The following is a 19587-nucleotide window of genomic DNA, read 5'->3' as shown; positions in this document are numbered from 1 at the left end:
TTAGCTTTTCCCAGCAGCTAGGTGGCACAGTGGATAGAGCACCAGCCCTGGAGTCAGGAGGACCTGAGTTCAAATCCAGCCTCAGACACTTAACACTTACTAGCTGTGTGACCCTGGGCAAGTCAATTAACCCCAACTGCCTAAAAAAAAAAATTTAGTTAGCTTTTCTCAGAAGCATTTTATACTACATGGTATTAGTCTTTATTTTGATTATATCTTTTTTTTTTCTGGTGAGGCAATTGGAGTTAAGTGATTTGCCCAGGGTCACACAGCTAATAAGTATCAAGTGTCTGAGGCCAGATTTGAACTCAGGTCCTCCTGACTTCAGGGCTGGTGCTCTATTCACTGCGCCACCTAGCTGCCCTCTAGTCTTTATTTTGAACAAGTGAAGCTCTCCAGTAAAAGTTCTGGATATCTGAAGTGTTAGTGGACATAATTTAGGTATATAGGTATATATACCTATATGTGACCCTGGGCAAGTCACTTAACCCCAATTGCCTAAACCAAAAAAAAGAAAAAAAATCAAAGACAAGGGAATAGGGAAAAAGAAATACTGATAATCCTCCTAAGTCTATACAATCCCCACTCACTTCCAGTTCAGCTAATTCAAAAGAGCAGGGCTCATATGTTAACTCACCACCTGGGGTCCATAGCTTAGACGGAAAACGGCCAGGGCCTGCAGGACAAAAAATGCTAAGAAAGAACCTCTTTCTTGTCTCCTGCTGCAGCTCGCACCACCAGAAAAGAAAGTCACTCCAAAAGAGACTGAGCTCCCCTCAGTGAGCATTTACTCTCCCTCCCCCAAAAGGAGAGGTCCTTCAAAACTGCCTGTGGAGAGTGGCTTCTCCTGCTGGCATCATCACTCAGGACAGGAGAGATGTGGCCCATCCCAATCAGTCTGCCAAATTCCAACAATATTACCATACCCCCTCTTTGTTTCTGTGAGGAACACGGGGTGTTTCCTTGATGAAACACAACTACAATTATGAGTATAATAACTTACAACATATACAATACATTAGTGCTCTCTGGAGGTCCCTTCCAGTTAGATTTATATATTAATGCCTGAAAATTAAAATGATACTGATGCTATTGCCACTTTGTTCTTTAAAAGTCATTTCTGAGTTCCTACTTGCCACAGAATATTGAACAAGAATTAGATTTTGTGTGGATAGTTATAAAGATCCCAGGCTTAGGGGGAGAAGAGACTAAGATAATTAGAAGTAAAATAATTATGTTGATATTAAGAAAGCAAATTAAATCATTTAAAGATCAATTAAAGGCAGGAAGGACAGTGTAGTAGAGTCAGAAGACCTGTGATCCAGTCCTGATTCTGATATTAGCTTTGGAGGCCCCCTTTTCTTTCTAGGATTACATATGCTATTTATTTAACAGGGTTTCTCTGAGGAAAGCACTTTCTAAACTAAAAAGCACCAAATAAATGTGAACTATGGGTCTATCCTTAGTCCCACTTCATCACTGGAAGTCTTTAAGCAGAAGCAGGACAATCACTTACCAGGAATGTTTAAAACCTGACACCCTTGGTAGTGGTGAGACCAATGATCAATGTCCCTTCTAACTCTTCATCCCTGATATTCTAAGGGTAATACTAAAATGAAAAGTGCTTCTTCTGTTTTCTCACTAAACCATGTCTATTAGTTCAGTCTGGCATCTGATATATGTTTTATAAAAGAGAAACTGAGCAACTTGTGACCGAATGAATATGTAAGGATTTTCTAACAAAGCAATCCAAAAGTGAAATGGTCATCAAGAAGATAGTAAATTTCCTGTCAACTAGAGGTATTCAATACAGGACTCATTAGAGATGATGATGACAGGAAAGGTCATTAATCAGTCAGGAACTAAGTCTAGAAGACTTCCAAGGTCCTTTCTAAATCTATGATTCAGAGTAACTTGCCCAAAGTTATATAGATAAATAGCAGATACAGAACCATAACAAGCTCTCCCAATTCCTAATCCAACAATTAACAAAACTCAGCAAAATTCTAAATATTCTCATTATTGTACTTCGAATACTGATATGCAGTGATCCTCAAATTCTATGAAAAATTGTTAAAAACCTTCACTTAGAATTATTTTAAGTTGAAAACCTAGTGGTGATATCAAGAAACCAGAAAGAACTTGCTTTAAGGTCTCCAAGCACAATGTTTAAAATGTTTCTATACCATCTCCCAAAAACGCCAACTCTAAGCTCATCAACTAACATTTAAAACTCATTCATATTTTTCAATGCCTTGATGCAAATAATATCAAAGTATAATTAAGTGGGGTTTTTTCCTGGTGCTGATTTGTTTCTCCCTTAAAACAATATTTAAAATAACAAATATCAAGTAATCATATACCTAATACTACACTTTGAAGATGTATGATACCGAGATCTTACTAATCATAGCAACTCCTTTGTGATGTGTTTTCTCCTCTGTGAAATGGGAACAAGGAGAGAGAGAGAGTTTGTTGCTTAAGGTCACAGGGTGAGTCACTGGAGTGCCAGGATAAACTTGAAGTTCTTGGCTCTAACCACTAAACAATACAAGGTGACAAACGAATCTCAAAGCCACCCAATAAGAATAGACTACCTTTTAAAAATGAGGTTACACTCGAGGTCCATAGAAAAATTTCTGCCAGAGCAGATTAGGCAGCTGACCTCTGCTCTAGTCACTAAGAAATGCCTCTTAACAGTTACCTCACCATCTTCATAATCACCTTGCTCGAGGATGGAGCCAAGAAAAAGGAAAACTGTAAATTACAGTAGTAAACATAGTGATCAAAGGTTCCACATTAAGGACATTTTAACTAATTAATTAATTGTAATTGTAATAGCACTGGAAAGAGAGCAAACCAACAGCTAGATGCCTGATAAGGGCCCTACCCAGAGAACTAGCATTTGCTATCACAATTACACACAACAGACACAAATGCACGGCTACCAATCAATTTGCGGGGAAACACGATAAAATAATACTTCCAAATGAGTGACTCCGTTATTAATTTCATGAAAGAGACCGAAGATAGCCCAAGGGGACATTCCACATGTCTTTCAGGCACTAGGGACAAATGGATGAGAAATACAACGTCGGTTCAAATCCTGCGGTAGGGGAATCCATGCTGGGGCAGTTCTCCCTTCTCCACCTCGTGCCCCAAGAATGGATGCCTCGGGAGGGGAAGCTGGAGCAAGCCCACCTCAACCGGGAGGATGGAGGGGGAAGGAGAGCCCAAGTGCCTTTTCAAAGAGACCACTGGGAACTGGGGAGGCCTGCGCCCCGGTTCTCGCGTGGGTCAAACGCGGCCTCCCCAACAGCAGTCCCACGCCCCAGACGATCATTCCCGGCCCCCGCTGGAGCACGAGCAGACGATGGGGGGGGGGCCCAAGCGGGGGCGGGGGCTGCACTTCCTGTTACTGGCACCGCCGGACCCCAGCGCCTCCGCCTCCCTGGGGCTCCCCCCCCCACCCCCAGCCCGCCGGGCTCCAGCTGACAGCCCCGCCCGGGGTCCAAGGCCAAGGCCGAGCAGGACTGGGGGTCCCCGGCCAGGGCCGCCCCTCTATCTCCTCACGCACCTCCAAGACGGTACACGGCGTTTTGGCGCCAAATGTCCCGGTGAGCGGGGAGGGCGGCGGCGGCAGCTACGCCGGACGGGGACCTCGCGGACCGACGCCCCCGAAGGGACCCGCGGCCGCGAGCCCAGCCAACGGCCAACCGCCGGCGCGCGAGAGCCCTCCACTCCGCCCCGCCCGCCTGCCTGCCTGCCTGCGGCCCGCCCCCGCCCCGACGCGGGGCTCCGGCCCCGCACCGGCCCGGCCTGTCAAGCGGCCCGCGCGCGGCTGCCCCGGCCCTGCCCGGCCCAACGCGCGGCCCGAGCCCCGGCAGTGCGGGACGAGCGGCACTTACCGTCTGCGGACTTCCTCCGGCAACGAGAGCGCGGGCGACCCCGGCGCGGCCACCGGGGCCGGGCCAGTGCGGGCGGGCATCTCGCGTGTCCGGCCGTGGAGCAGGGAGCGGGGCCCGGAGAGTGGAAGAGAGCCGGCTCCGGCGGCGCAGGGGCTAGCGCGCGGACGGCCGGCTTTTCGCGCGGAAACCAGAACCGCCGAGAGGGGAGGGGGAAGGGGGAGCGGAGCGGAATATACCAACTGGGAGGGGGACAGCTGGCCGGCGACGGGGAGGGGGTGCCGGAGCTACCATTCCGGGAAGGACTGTACCAAACGTAAAGTCCTGGCCGGGGGGGTATTTGGGAATGAAGCCCCCACCCCCCGCCCCCGCCCCAGCTACGACTCCCCTCCCCTACCGGGCAGTCCCCTCAGCTCCCCGCCCCACGCAACGCTGCAGGAGGAGGGTGAAAGAGGAGGTCGCAGTATGTCATCCCGTGGTGCCCTGAGAGGAGAACCGGGTGGCCTGTACCATCGGCGGCAAAGAGGGAGGGGGAGAAGAAATGGATTGTTCCAACGTGACTCTCGGGAGCACCAGGGCAAGGATTAGGGGAGAGGAGAGAGACAGCCATTAGACCCTGATGCCTTCGGGGAAGGATGGATCCTGGAGACCCAGGTTTATCGCTAGAGAGAAGCTCAAACTTGTCCGCCACAGTCTGACTGCTTGGCCTCTGCATGGAGTCAGCCTGTTTGGTCAATCACTGCCTACAGTCAGCTTGTCTTGTCCAGCCATTCAATCTATTTTGTTAATCCCTGACTACAGTCAGACTGTCTGCTCAGCCCCTGCCCACCTCAGACACTTACTAGCTGTGGGACTCTGTGTAAGTCACTTAACCCCAATTGCCTGAAACATCCAGGGCCATCTCCAGTCGTCCTGATAGATATCTTGCCACTGGACCCAAATGGCTCTGGAGGAGAGTGAAGTTGGTGAACTTGCACAAACCTCTGTTGCCAGGAAATAGGGTAGGGAGTTTGGGAAAGGGGTAGGGGTTTGGGGTAAGTGTTCAGGTTGGGGTTCTTAGGAATTCCTCTTTAAAGAATTACACCCTGGGGCAGCTAGGTGGCGCAGTGGATAGAGCACCGGCCCTGGATTCAGGAGGACCTGAGTTCAAATTCAGCCTCAGACACTTAACACTTACTAGCTGTGTGACCCTGGGCAAGTCACTTAACCCCAATTGCCTCACTAAAAAAAAAAAAGTAAAGAATTACACCCTCTTGCACACAAATCCAATAGAATAAGACAATAGTTTATTTAGGGGGCTGGGGAAGGGAAACCAAGAGAGAAATCCTTGGACTTCTTCCCATGGGGAAAAGGCATGGCACAGAGCTTGGCTCTGAGATACCATTATCCTCGAGCAGGAGGCAGGCAGATACTTTTATAGAGGACTGATGGTGGTCTGATGAGATGAATGTCCGATGTGGAAAGTTCCCCTACTGAGGGAGGACCATCCCCCACTGGTGGTGGCTGGGGGAATTGGGTGAGGGGTGGCTTCAGATCTCTCAAGCCATCTCTCTCCTCCACAAAGGCAGCAGCCACACCTAATCTTATCTCCTCAGGGATAAGGGAGACTGGAATGAAGGGTGGTGGTCTCGGAGCTGGCTCAGTCTGATCTGGTTCCACTTATCTCTTTAGGTGTGTCTGTCCTTTGGTTTAGTTTCTCAAGGAAAAGGTTCTTTGATGTACCCCAGAGAACTTCTGGGGTGCTAGGCCCTATAACACCTTCCTCATTTAAATCCAATTCATTGCAAGTCTTGGCATCACCTCATGTCATCCCCCCTCAACCAAACATTGTATCTTGTCAACCATTGCCTAACAATCAGACAGTGTCAGCCAGCCTGACCTGTTAGTGTCATTCTGTTCAGCATCAATTAACCTGTCTTATTTAGTCAATGTAGGGCAACATAGAATCCTAGAATTCAGAGCTAGAAGAGACCTTAGAGATTTCATCCAACCCCTTATTTTACAAAGGAGATAACTGAGGCAACCAAGTAAATCAACTTGTCCTATTGGGATGAGTCAGCCTATCAGTATCAGTCAGTGAAATTCATTCATTCCTATTGTCCATGTGATGAAGCTGGGTCCCTAGGAGTCAGCAGACCCCAAAATCTTATTGCCATTTGTGAGAAAATAATGGGATTTGGCAGATACTCAAAGGCCCACCTGGAGATTAATCTAAACTGATTGAATTAAGCGAGAGTGATTGACTTTGCTGATTAGCCTACTTCAAGTTAATTAGATTGTAACCACACCTGGCTAGCCCTTAAGAAGGTATTGTTCTCAGAAGCTAAGGACTTTGAACTCAACTGGAGACCACCTTCAATGGACCAATGGATCTGGATGACGTTAGCCAATCAGCTTGAAGCAGTGTGTAAGAACCACCTATGCTCTGGACCTATAAAAAGCTTCCACATTGAGTTTGCTGGAGAGTTCATGGTTGAAGCAGGCTCAAGTTGGAGAACTTGAGGAAGAACCAGACCAGGCTGGAACTCTAGGCTAGATAGGCCTTTCTTAACTCCACGTGTTCTTTTTTTCCCCTAATACCTAGTATGCTTTAATAAATGCTTAATGCCCAAAGACTGGTGCTAAAGCTTCTAATTTAAGGCAACCACACATTAGATTTTTTAGACATCACATTTAGATTTTAAACATCACATATTGATTGAGTGATGCCCATTCTATTAAATGTGTAGCTAAGGAATCTTGAAATTACTCAGGAGAAAGCTGCAATAAGAAAGCATACTGACAAGCTAAAGTACCACCCCCCCAAAAAAAATACAGACTTGATCTGGGTCCCCAGGGTGTTTTCATTATTAGGCTCAATAATATTACTGTTCCCCATTTTCAGAGATTCTTTCAAAAGTTCTGGGCTTGAGTCTGAAGCCTCCCCTCCTTTTTTTCTTCTTGGTCACTGAGGGAAAGGAGGGGAAGCTATGCAGTGGTCTGGCATTCTAGGCAGTTGGTGAGTGAGAGGTTGTCCCTGCCTAGCCTGGGTGGAAAAGAAGTGCAGAACTAGAAAAGGCTTCACGCTACCACTACCGGAGGGTTTTCACTTTGAACAATGCTTCCTGTTCCCAATTACAGCTGCCTGCTGTGTTCCCGAGGGTAGAGGCAGAGTTCAGAAGTGGAAGTCAAGAATCTGAGTCTCAGCCAAACCAAGGTCAGACACAGTAGGAAATGTACATTGCCAATGACATAGTGGTCAGTCAGCCAGGAGACCAGTGGAGCTGAGTCACTGACAGTGCAGTAAGGTTACTCACCCACATGCACTGGCAGCATTACTGAGCTCCCTCTCCCAAAGGTAGAGGACACGAAATGTAAAGTCCAGGGGCCCAGGACGGCTAGCACCTCCCCTTCTCAGCCCAACAGAACCAAGGAAGAACCCAGACAAGCAGTCCTGCAAAGTGTCTGCTCCTGGGGCAGCTAAGTGACGCAGTGGATAGAGCACCGGCCCTGGAGTCAGGAGTACCTGAGTCCAAATCCAGCCTCAGACACTTAACACTTACTAGCTGTGTGACCCTGGGCAAATCACTTAACCCCAATTGCCTCACTAAAAAAAAAAATAAGTGACTTGCCCAGGGTCACACAGCCAGTAAGTGTTAAGTGTCTGAGGCTGGATTTGAACTCAGGTACTCCTGACTCCAGGGCCGGTGCTCTATCCACTGCGCCACCTAGCTGCCCCTGGGCAAGTCACTTAACCTTCATTGCCCTAAAAAGAAAAAAAAAAGTGTCTGCTCCTGGGTTTTGCCTGACCCTGTTCCCACACCTGACTCAACAGACCTGTAAAGATGAGTTTTGCATAAAAACCCCAAGAGGCTCTCACTGAAATGCAGCAGAAAAAGCCAGGTGGAATACCCCCTCTTACCTGCTGAACTGGGTATTCTAGTCTTTTCTGGGGCCCAGAGAAGCCTTGAGAGGTGTGTGTATGGAAGGGTTGGGGGATAGGCTCAGGTTCCCTGACCTAACCCCAAACCATGACATAGGGTGTGGTCCCAGACTTTCTCCAGAACATTTTGTATCTATGCTCAGCTCCCCACTTTTTTCTGGGCTGGGCTTAGAGGAACCACTCCCTCCAGAAAACTGGAGGAAATGGGCTATTCCATGTTTCTCTGGCAATTTTGGGTTAAAGAAAGCTGACCCACAAGTCCTTTCTATTACTGGGAGCTGGGTCAGTGTTGTTGCCATCCACAGACTGAGGTACAGAAAAGAGAATGACAAAACTAAATGCGTCATTTTAAAGTGTGGGTTTCTAGGCTCCGCATCCAAGCAGCTTTTCAAAATTCCCCCCAAAGGGGCAGCTAGGTGGCACAGTGGATAGAGCACCGGCCCTGGAGTCAGGAGGACCTGAGTTCAAATCCAGCCTCAGACACTTAACACTTACTAGCTGTGTGACCCTGGGCAAATCACTTAACCCCAATTGCCTCACTAAAAAAAAAAAAAAGAAAAACAAAATTCCCCCCCAAGGTCCCCCAAATAACATGGAGGGTGAGTCCTCCAGAGGAGCTGCTCCCCAGTGCCTCTGGCCAAAAGCCCAAGTTTCTAAACAAAGTTGTCTCTAAACTCTCTGGCTTCTTGGCCTTAAGTGGGGTTGGAGGCACTGGGAGGGGTTAGTCTAAAAAAGAGCCGAGTGTCTGGGCCCAGAGGGGACTGTGTGTGTCAACATGTACTGGTTCTTTTTCTAAGTGTATCTGTGCGTGTAGAATAGCTGTGTGTATGCAGCACACTGTGTCTCCTTTTTTCTTTGCCTAGATACAGGTATACTTAGAAATAACTTCTTTGGGTTTGTCTCCTTCCAACCCTTCTGTGTCTTTGGTTGTGGGTTGCTGAGTGTTAACAGAAAGGTAAGGATTCATGACTTGGAGAATTCTTCTTCCCCGCTCCATCCCATCTTCCCTGAACTCTTCGGAGGAAATCCATGGTTCACCCTTAGGAGCTGCCTTACTCTATGCTCAGTGTGAATGGAAGGAGAAAAAGAAGTTTCCCTGGGACCCAAGAAGGAGGCCTGGCTGGGGAGGGGTTCTGGAGAAGCCACTTAGTGCAGCTAGCCATGCATACATCTGAGTATTTCTGTGCCTAGGTTGGAGTTGGCAGCCATTACCTTCCTGTGGGAGTGAGGGGATGGGGCAGTGGTGGTGATGGGAGATGGATGGAAAACCACTGCTCTTCTTTTCCCCCTAAATCCTGGCCTGTGTTGGTGGTTGCAAAGGATGCTAGGGGCCTGGATACCTGAGTTCTCCTCAACTGTCCTTGGCAGGAGGTAGTCCTTCCCCTGTGCTTCGGTTTCCCCAAAATCTTCTATTAGGCCTGAAGCGGGCAAAAAACTTTGTTCTAGAGAAATGCCCTGCTAATGGGGGGAGGTGGGGAAGGAATTCATCTCTTCAGGGAGCAGCCCAGTGTGTGTCCAACCAGCCTTCAGAGAACGTGGGGATCCAGATTTTCTCCAATGTCCATGCAGTTCCCCTATCCTGCTGACAAAACCACATGGAAAAGTCCCTGGACAGCAGCAAATGGTGGAAATCAATAAATCATTACAGTCAGTTTCCTTTGAGGGGTGACTACTCTGAGTGAAAGGACAACCCTGTGGGTGGGTCTGTCACTGACCTTCTGTTCTTAGAAGCCACCAAGATCCTGTCTTTGGAGTATGGGGAGGGGCCTGGCAGGAGCCAGAGAGGAGGAGGGTTTCTAGGGCAGCAGAGTCAACAACAACGACAGAGAGGCTGAGGAGAAAGGCAGGCTGGGCTTGAAGGGCCTCTCCGGCTCAGAGAAACCCCCCCCCCCAGTCAATAACCCCTGAATGTGTGTGTGTGTGGGGGGGCTCTTCCAAGCCCAGAAGATAAAAGTTTTAGCAGCAGAACCCAAGCAGAAGACGGTGCTGAAAGACAAGACGCTGAGAGAAGTCAAACTGAACCGTTTAATCAACCCAAGGTCAGGGTCTGAGGGAAGGGAGAGGCACGTGGGATTTCCCAAGTATGAGGGTCTGTCCCTCTCTCTGCTGTTGTTTTTATTGCAGTTGTCTTTGGCAGTCTTCTCTCTGAGTCCCAGGAGGGCCCTTCTGCCCCATTAGCGGACAATAGGCAGCATGTGAGATCCCTACCCCACCCCACCCCACCCCCAAGGGGAATGGCTTCCTCGTCATTCCACAAGAAGCATTTAGGACCGGATGGAGAGGTCTGCTTCCCCCTCCCCTAGGGTTACTTCAACAAAGACCAGAGAAACAAAAATGTGGAATATTCAAACTACAAGTTACAGAGGAAAAATGAGGGGGTGGGAGAGGGAAACACACACACACACACACACACACACACACGAAAGCTCTCGAACTCACACAGACATAAATATACATTTGCATTTGTACCGATTGATTCCCTTTCATCCTCAGGATTCCAGGGCTTCTCAGGGGAGTTGGAGGTGGGGTGGGCTGGGGAGGGGAGCAGCTCCAGGGCATTCATTCTTCCAACTCCCATTCAATATAACTTGAACTAGGTAGGAGCCAGCCTGCAAGGGTGAGAAGTCTCACATGTTCTAGGGGATATGTTCCCTTGCGGGGTGGGCAAAGGATGACTAAGTGGAGAGGAAAGCTGGGAGGGGCATAGGGAGCACTAAGCTTGGGTTCCATGATGAGAAAAGTATATAACCCCAGCTTCTTTCACTCCCCCTAATCTGGGATGTCAGGAGTACTCCCCTACTCCACAAACTGGTCTAACCAGTGAGGGGGAAAAGTGACAGATCTGCAGGGGAACCTGGCTCCTGGGGGGAGGCCTTCCACAGACTGGCCTCCTCCCTGTTCCCCCAATTCTCCAAATCAAGATTTTGGGACCTCAATATCTTCTCCCTTCAGTCTTTCCCCCCCAGTCCCCCCAACAGTGTACTGAGCCACAGAAGCCTAAGAATGGAGCTTGGCAGCCCTCCCCCTTCCCATCCTGTGATTTCCCAGCATGTGGTGGGGTGAGGAAGGGAAGGAGCTATAACCGTCAGCTGTCAAGATTTGGGGAAGCTGTGGGCTTATGCAGTTGGAAGGACAGAGAGGGAGGAGTCCCTGAACCCCTTAGAAATTAGAAGGGAGAGGCACAGTGGATAAAGCACTGGCCCTGGATTCAGGAGGACCTGAGTTCAAATGCAGCCTCACACGCTTGACACTTGCTAGCTGTGTGACCCTGGGGAAGTCACTTAACCCTCATTGTCCCGCAAAAAAAGAAAGAAAGAAAGAAAAAAGAAATTAGAAGGGAAAGGTGGAAATTAAAGGCATTAGATATTCACACAGGGAAGGAATGAGTATGGGGGGATGGAAAAGATGAGATGTCTACAGAGGCAGCAGTAACAGCCTTGGCCCACCCCCCCATACCTCTCTTACATCAGGCTCTTTGGGAAAGAGCAGTTTGTCCCGTCTCTCACCCCTCACCTTTCAGAGATCATGGGCTCTGACCCAAAGAATCATCCCCCCTTCTGGTTACCAATATGCCCTCTGGCACCTCCTTCTGACCCCACAGTCATATAATGTATCCCCTTCACACGACTGTGTTTCCCTCCATGAATGTGGGTGATGTGGGCATCTGTGTACCACGCTCCAGGGAGCTTGAGCTTCGAAGGGGCAAGAGGCAGTGCCCTGGGGTCCTTCCACGGCCCTGCCGGACTCGAGGCCCCCAGCAGCACAGGGGCCGAAGCACCTCTCGCCGAAGGTCTCTACTGCGCCATGTGTAAATGACAGGGTTGAGCAATGAGTTGAATGTGGCAAAGGCAAAGAAGTAGTGGGCTTTGTAGAGCACGGGGCAGGCACGAACAGGGCAGGAGGTGTCTAGCAGGAGCACAGTGAAGGCTGGCAACCAGAAAACAATGAAGACACCCAACACAATGGTCACCGTCTTCAGCAGTGCCAGGGTATGTGGTCCAGCCAGCTCTGCATGACTAGAGCGCACCACACAGTAGATGCGCACATAGAGGGCAACTATAGCCAGCAAGATGGCAGTGAAGACAGTCACCACAAAGAGGACATAGGACTTGGCATAGAGTGGCAGCACTGTGGAACAGGCGTCCAACTGACCTAGGCAGTTCCAACCAAGGATGGGCAGACCTCCCAGGGCCAGAGAGATGACCCAGCAAGCCCCGATCAGCAGCAGCATGCGGCAGCTCTTGTCACTACCATAGACCTTCACTTTTGCGATAGCTACATGCCGCTCAATGGCGATGGCCAGCAGGCTGAAGACCGAGGCAGAGAGTGTGATGAAGGCAGAGCCCTCTCGGGCAAACCAGAGCACCGGGGTCAGCTGCAGCGTCCGGGGGCCAGACAGCAGGGTATTGGCTATGAAAGCTACACCGGCCAGCAGATCAGAGGCTGCCAAGTTGCCCAGGAACAAGTACATGGCTGAATGAAACTTGCTATTCCGAGCAACAGCAGCCAATACGAACAGGTTCTCCAGGATGATGGCACAGCAAAGCAGGACAATGAAAGCTGAGGCTGCTTGGCGGGCTGGCGTGTCTGGGGGTGCAGGAGTCTCCTTGGTGAAGTTGTAGTGTTCAAACACCTTGTTGGGATTCAGGTAGTCTTCATAAGGGCTGCCCATGGCCAGCCCCAAGCTGGGGTGGGGTGTTGTCCCACACCCCACCCCCCACCCCCACTAAAAGCCAGATGCGACTCAGCAGCTCCTTGAGGCCATGGGGTTGTGAGAGCTGGGGAAAAGAAAACACAAATCAGTCAGCAACCTGAGAGAACGTGGGAGCAGGAAGCAGTGGGGGGGAAGGGGCAGCTGATATCTACTCCCACCCAGAGCCATAAATGACATGTTCTTAACTTTGGAGAGTAGGCATGGTACATTGCCTCCACTCGGGGGCAGGAACAGTGGCCTGCACTCCTAGATACTTTGCCCAGTGGTCCATCATCAGGGGCAGCTCCTCATGGTCCCAGTTTGGTTTAAGAGATTAGGGGTGTGGGGAAGCTAGGTGGCACAGTGGATAGAGCACCAGCCCTGGATTCAGGAGGACCTGAGTTCAAATTTGACTTCAGACACTTAACACTTACTAGCTGTGTGACCCTGGGCAAGTCACTTAACCCCAATTGCCTCACTTAAAAAAAAAAGAGATTAGGGGTGGCATCAAAAAGAACCAGGGACAAATTTTCAGTATCCCCTAAATGTGCGACTTGCTTAATTCCATTTCTCAATTTTTATTTATCACCATTCCTACCTGTTCTCCTTCTATCAAAACCTAGTTCAAAATTCAGGCTTGTGAGCAAGCCCATTCCTGACTCCCCTTCTCTCAATTTCTCCCTCAATACCCACAGACAATTTGTACTATGTCCATTAGTACTAATGAGTACAATATTTTGCTGCTTTGTGTGCTCTGGGTATTTTATCAGACATAAATTCCATTTCTTCACCCAAAGTGTGAGCTACCTGTAGAAATGGTCTTAGGGAGCAGCTAGATGGCATAGTGCATAGATAAAGCATGGGCCCTGGATTCAAGAGGACCTGAATTCAAATGCGGCCTCAGACACTTGACACTTATTAGCTATGTGACCCTGGGAAAGTCACTTAACCCTCATTGCCCTGCCAAAAAAAAAAGAAAGAAAAAAAGAAAGAAAAGAAATTGGTCTTTTTCTTTACTCTCCTCCCCAAGTGCCCAGGTCTGGACTTTGGCACACTGGAAATATGGCCCATGATGCTCCTTACCTGCCTGAGAGAGGGTGATATTGGGCTAATAGCACCCTTGTTAGCTGGTCCCCTTTTCTGCCTGCTCCCCTTCATTTCCCAGTTGGGACTACAGCCCCATAACCTTAAAGGCCCAAATGATAAGGCTCAGGGTGATTCCAGCTGGGCAGAAGGGAAGTCAGAGTGTAGCTGAGCTCTAGAATGCCCACTCACTTGTTCTTTCTTTTTTTTTTTTTTGGTGGGGCAATGAGGGTGAAGTGACTTGCCCAGGGTCACACAGCTAGTACATGTCAAGTGTCTGAGGCAGGATTTGAACTCACGTCCTCCTGAATCCAGGGCCAGTGCTTTATCCATTGTGCCACCTAGCTGCCCTCACTCGTCCTTTTCAGGGGTGATTCTCCCCCTCTCTTCGTTTCACTTGGGCCCTGCAGGCCAAGAGCTTGAGTTCATCCATGCCTGTCTATCTATGGAACTACTCTGAAGCCCCACCCCCAAACTTGAAGGAATCTGGTGGTAGAGACTTCCCTCTGGCCTTAGAAGGGAACTCTGATCTAAGAAAGGGACACACACGCTTTGTCCAGTCTTGTGCACTAGGGGGATGGGGATGAAGGGCTGAATTAGGGAGGAGACGGCTCTTTTTCAAAAACAACTCTTTGTCATCAGCAGGATGGGGGCCAGGGGAGGGGGGGATTGGAGGGTGAGCTCAGACAGGGTGTCCCAGGAGGATAGGCAAGAGGGGGGAGTACCCCTATGCTGAGATATATTCCAGATGTGCAAGGCCTCTGGACTGGGGTGGAGCCCAGACTCAAGTCATATCCGGTCCTGGGAACTGATGAGGGAGAGAAGACTAGGGGGATGGGCAGCATGAGGGAGATCATAGGGAGAGGGGGAGACAAGAGAATGAGAAGTTGGGGGGAGTGTCCAGCCTTCAAATGAGAAATTTCCAAACACAGCAAATGGAGATATTGCTCAGAAGGGGGAAAGAGAGATGTGCGTCAGGGACTGTATGGGCAGACTCTTGCAGAAACAGAGATTATGAGACTCCTGGCCCACCTCAAAACAAGAAGGGGCCTCCTCTAGGTGTACCGAGCAAGGGGAGAGGGGTGGGGAAAGAGAGTCTCTCCATAGAGAAAGCTCCCCAGTTCATCCAGTTTCATGCTCCCGTCAGACCAGCCTCTCCCATATAGGAGTGCAACTGTGTCCCGCCCTTCTCCCCACCCCCACCCACTCAACTCCTCTCAACTCAGTAGGCTCCACTCTATAACCCTTCCTTCCAGGACGGGAGAAAGTCTTGGAGTGGCTCCCATGGGTCATCCAATCAAGGTGGCAGGGAACCAATTCCCCCAAACTACATCATAACAAGAAACAGGATCCAGTGCCTTCCCTGTCTCCAGTAAACCAACAGGGCCCTTTCCACACACAGCCTGTGGAAACTGCAGCAATGATCCTGAGAGATAATGCCTACCTCAGAGACTGGGGCTTCACCTTGTGTGGGTCCCTGTGCCTTTCACACTAGTGCTGCTGTCTGAGTCTTCCCAGGAACCCCTTGAACTGGAACTTCCCCAGACTTGCTCTTTCAGCCATGCCCAAGATTGAGGGGCTGGCTACTGCCTGGGATAGGGAGGGGGGAAATCTGAGGCAGGAGAGAGGGCATCAGTCCTGGTTTGGAAACAGAGGAGGATTTGTCTGTCTCCCTCCCAGGACTGTGGCCCTGCCCAGCTCAGCTGACAGAGGCCCCTTGTTCCTAGGACTCGACCTGGGGCTCCATGACGTCCTCTGCCAGATGGAGTTCAACCAGAGGCAACTCTTTGCTGGAGCCCAGGCCCCTTGGCCCAGGACAAGACTTAGTGCCTGGTCTAAATCTGTGGGAAAAGTCCAGTAAAGGAACCAGTGCATCCTTTGGGCTATTTCGAAACCAAAGAGAGACCTATTATTTGACTATTTCCCTTTACAGAACTGCAAGAAGTCCTGCAGGTGACATCATCCCTTTGAATTCTCAGACTTATCCTTTAGCTACATTAAGAAGGCAAACAGAAAACGCTCAATTTCCGTTGAGGGGTGAATTAATGCCAATTTTAGACCTCAGAGTGGATAGACTCAGACACTGACTAAAAGAACTAGAGCCCAAGTGAACAAGCCTAAGCTTCTAAGACTGCAGCCTTCTCAGATTTCCTCCCCAGACCGCTCACTAACAACCCATAAAAGTTGGACCTTCTTGAATGCCCACTCTCATTGGTTGTTTTTACTATCTGTTGGATTCTTTCTCTCCTTCCAGGTGTAATGGACTGGAATGGAACTGCTGACATTCTCGAAGTGAATGGTAGTAAGAAAGGGAGGGGCCACAGACCTTATAGCTTGTATATGACCATAGCTAACCACTTTCCAGGACCCCAGGAGGGTCTAAAGATTGATTGACAATTGATTTCAGAAGTCACAAACTCATCAGTAGATTCCTCTTTCCTGCTCCCAAACAGTGCAGTTATGCATGTAGAAAGTTCAGGCCTTCCCTAAACATAGCCTTGGCCACCTACAGCCAGTTCCCACACCCCCGCTGCTGGTCTAGACCACTCCGGAAGTGAGTTAATCTGCTTCAGGGTCTCCCAGAGGGTTAGGAGACCTGGGGAGCAGAGGAGTCACAGATGGGGAAACCGAGGCGCTGACCGGCTGTATTTCCACTTCCCAACCTTATGGAAGAAACATCTTTGAGTCAGAGCCACCCCTCCTCCCTTCCACTTCTCCCTATCACGCAGACTCAATAGAATTCTCTGTGCTAAAGTTGAGACCCTCAGGTATGGAGGAGGGGGAGGAGAGTCAGGCAGATGCAGGCAAGGGTACTAACTAACCTAGGCTTAGCCCGGGACCCGAAGTTGAGTCAGACTCAAGCTGTAACCGTTTCCCCAGCCCCAACTCTCTCCTTGCCCGGAGCCATGCTCGTCTTCGCAAGAGTTAAAAAATCTTCCCAGAGCTGGCTCCGGAAGTCGCCAGACCCAAAATGGAATGAGGGGCCAGAAGGACAGAACTATAGCAGCCCAAGGAGGGAAGCGAAGAGAGAAACACAAACTTCTTGGTCTGAGCTCGGGTTGCAATTTTGCAGTTTGCCTATGCAAAGAGAGCCCTAGCCCAGTGTCCCCAGTGGGGAAGGGGTGAGGTGATAGGGAGTCATGCCTCCCTTCCCTTCCCCCCTCGACCCAAAAGAGCTGCACAAACCCAAGTCAAGCGAAGAGCTTAGACTATTAAACACGTCGTAGTTCCGGAGGGGGTCTGTCCCGGTCCTAGGGGACTGGTCAGAGCACCTGCCATGAAGCACATCCAGCTCCAGGCTCAATGTATTAGAAGGCGCCACTGGAAAATGCCCATTAAGACAAGGCGAGATTCTTATCTCCCTCTCAGGAGGCAGACGGCCATTCTTTGGTTCCCTGAGTACCTAGGCAGGAGCTAGCTGCAGAGGCCGACTTCGAAAAACCCTCTAGGGCCAGTAGAACTTCCAGGCTGTGTATTCCGGGCCGAATCTGCCTCCAATCTCAGGGTCTCCCCCGGGTGGAACCAGAGTGGCTGTTCTCTTTTCGGTCCTCACCGCCCCCCCCAGCTAAATCTGAGTGCATCTCCATGGTGACGGTGGCCCCGCCCCCACGGGGAGTCCACTTGTGCCTTATCGCGCCCCTGGAATGCTCGGTATCTGCACCGGGCCGCCCGGCTTATCTACGAGGTTGTGGCCTTTTAGCCTTGGGTTCTCCTCCGGCTCTAGCTCAGGCCCCTGCTCTTGTTCCAGGCGCCGGACTCCTTAGTTTTCCCCTTGGGGATGGCTGTCGCGTTGAGCTCAAAAATCCCTCCGAGTAAGACAAACCTAGCAGCCGGGCTCACTTTCCCCAGAGCCCAGCAATTCTAGGTCTTGGGGGGGGGGTCAGGGGAGGAGGAAGGAAAGAGGGGGCGGAACCAGGAGGAGCATGGGGAAGTGGCGAAGTGTCTGAGTCTCAGGGAAAGTTCTTCCATAAAGATAGGGAAGGGGGAAGGGGGAAGGGGAAAGAAATCGGGACTAGACGAACTCTTAAGCGTCACCCAGACACAGATCCTGGGGAGCAGATCCAGAGCCGAGATCCTGATATCCTAAGGGTTCTTGGTAGAGATGAGGCCAATTCCACTCAGGACCACTTCCCTAGGGCTGCGTCTTGGGCCCCGTGCCCGAGGAACATCTGACGGTCATGAGCCCCTAGGAAAGTCCCCGCCGCCACAGCTGTGAGTCAGTCTCGGGTCCATGGGGGCCACGCGGGGAGCCCGGGACAAGCACACGCCGAGACACCCTCAGTGACAAGCGCGCGTCCCCGGAGGCTCCTGGCAACGTTTCTTTGACTCCATGTGGTTCTCGTTTTCCCTCCCGCCATTCTGGGAAAGGGGAAGGAAACTGAGGCAGCAGGCAGCAAAGGAAGCTGGAACCAGCTGGACAGACGCCCCTGTTTCTGGGAAAGTTGCCTAGTCCCTTGTTCCTCAGTTCGGTGGACCTCAGAGGACTAGTCCCTCCCGCCGAACCCCTTTGGCAAACCAAGGGAGTAGGAGCTCCAGCCGAAACCTAGTGCGCCAGGTTCCTCAGCCCGGACCCGTCTAACATCGCCTGAGTCCCCACGAACCCCATCCCCGCCCCCATTCCGTTCACTGTGAAAGTACAGATTCCGCCTCCGCCTCCGTGAAGACTTCCTGCCATCCGAGAGGAGGGAAAGGGAGGGGAGAAGAGATGTGACGAGGGGGCCAGAAAGGAGAGTAGAGGGGCTTCGGAAGACTGGAAGGTCTCCGTCCTCGGATAAGGGGAATGGGCACAGAATTTCTCTCTGGACCCTCAAAGGTCACGTTAAGCTGGGGAGAGGGAAGGGGGGAAAGCCCTGGAAGCAAAGAGGAAAGCCCCCTTTCAGTGCAACGGGGCGGTGGGCCAAGGTGGGGGGGGGGAGGGAATTTGTGTATGCACGCGCCCTCACTCGGACACAGGTCCCCCCCGCCCCCAGATCCCACGGGGCCCAATGGGCCTGGGACCCGCGTCATCGGAGCCGAGGGGCTGGGGAGGGAGCCGGAGCAGGGTCCTCTGAGAGCGTGCTGCTGCCTCCCTCCTCTTTCACAATGACAATCTCCCGCGCGCCGCACGCTCACCTGGCTCCTCCCGGCCCGGCTCTGCCTCCGACTCTGCAGCCACCTCCCTCCCGCGGCCGATGCGGGCTCCTAGACCGGGCAGGAGCGGCCCAAGAGCGAAGTCTGAGTGCTCCTCGTGCCTGTAGCGCTCCCACAGCCGCAGCAGCTCGGGCTGGGGCTCCAGTAGCCTGCCCGGCTGTGCCTGGGTCTTGGGGCGGGGAGAGCCACCGCCTCTGCAGACTGCTCGCTCCTCCCCGAGCCCTTCCCCCTTTTCTCCTTTCCGGACGCGGCTCCGCCGCAGCCAATGTCTTCCAGATGTAGCTGAGCCCCGCTCCTCTGAAGAGGTGGGAGGGGGCCGCGGAAGGGGCCATAGGAGAGAGAAAGACCGCTAGGATATGGGGGTAGGGTAGGGATTGGCTAAGGGGAGAGAAATTGTTGTGAGGAGGCACAAGAGGACATACCTGCGAAATTGGAGCAGCGAAGTTCACAGCACATTCCCTTTCTGCCCAAGCTGTGGCAGTCTGGGGGGAGGGGGCGGAGGAAAAGAACTATGACTTCATTCTGGCCCTAGCCTAGGGTATCAATGCTAACCTTCCGAAGGCAGTTCAAGGGACAATGTCCCTTGTCACTCTCCCACTGGGAGCTATTGGAAGCCCAGGGCTCTAACCAGGACCAAGCACTCGGAACCACAGAAGAGAATATCCTTCCCCACCTCCCCCGACCCCACAGGTGCCCACTTAAGTGGTCATTCTTCTAACTCTCTGAGAACTGGATTGGTCCCATGACTTCACTGCCCACTCTTCCTCCTCCCCTTTGACACCTCCCGTCGGCCTCTAGTCTCCTGTTCTAGGATTCCCTGTTCTGGGAGCCTAGTGAGATTAGATTCCTCTTCT

The 19587-nt window shown here is 51.2% G+C and overlaps 2 protein-coding genes across 3 annotated transcripts in view; both read right to left on the bottom strand.

The window, feature by feature from the left end:
- Window positions 1-4228, bottom strand: part of LOC122735397 (DNA (cytosine-5)-methyltransferase 1-like) — a 48149-nt gene extending 43921 nt beyond the window's left edge. Inside the window, 1 exon segment of the mRNA XM_043976916.1 lies at window positions 3909-4228. Within this exon segment, the coding sequence (XP_043832851.1) occupies window positions 3909-3988 (80 nt within the window). The 5' untranslated portion in view covers window positions 3989-4228.
- Window positions 4229-9837: 5609 nt separating this feature from the next.
- S1PR2 (sphingosine-1-phosphate receptor 2) lies at window positions 9838-18877 on the bottom strand. 2 transcript variants are annotated; one of them, XM_043975665.1, is made up of 2 exons: window positions 18716-18877; window positions 9838-12605 (listed from the first exon to the last, which is right to left on the bottom strand). In XM_043975665.1, exon 2 carries the CDS (start codon window positions 12497-12499, stop codon window positions 11447-11449), a length of 1053 nt encoding a protein of 350 aa, XP_043831600.1. In that variant the 5' UTR covers window positions 12500-12605; window positions 18716-18877; the 3' UTR covers window positions 9838-11446. The 2 variants fall into 2 exon arrangements, with proteins under 2 accessions (XP_043831600.1, XP_043831601.1); XM_043975666.1 differs by lacking the exon at window positions 18716-18877 and adding an exon at window positions 15048-15160.
- Window positions 18878-19587: the final 710 nt, after the last annotated feature.

This window comes from Dromiciops gliroides, chromosome 1, assembly GCF_019393635.1.
Source record: "Dromiciops gliroides isolate mDroGli1 chromosome 1, mDroGli1.pri, whole genome shotgun sequence".
Classification (NCBI taxonomy): Eukaryota; Metazoa; Chordata; class Mammalia; order Microbiotheria; family Microbiotheriidae; genus Dromiciops; species Dromiciops gliroides.
The sequence above is the reverse complement of the archived record's forward strand: the minus strand, read 5'-3'. Positions and strand labels throughout refer to the sequence as shown.

Excerpts from the sequence above, each read along its gene's own strand:
- S1PR2 (XM_043975665.1), bottom strand. The coding sequence starts at position 12,499 with ATGGGCAGCCCTTATGAAGACTACCTGAATCCCAACAAGGTGTTTGAA.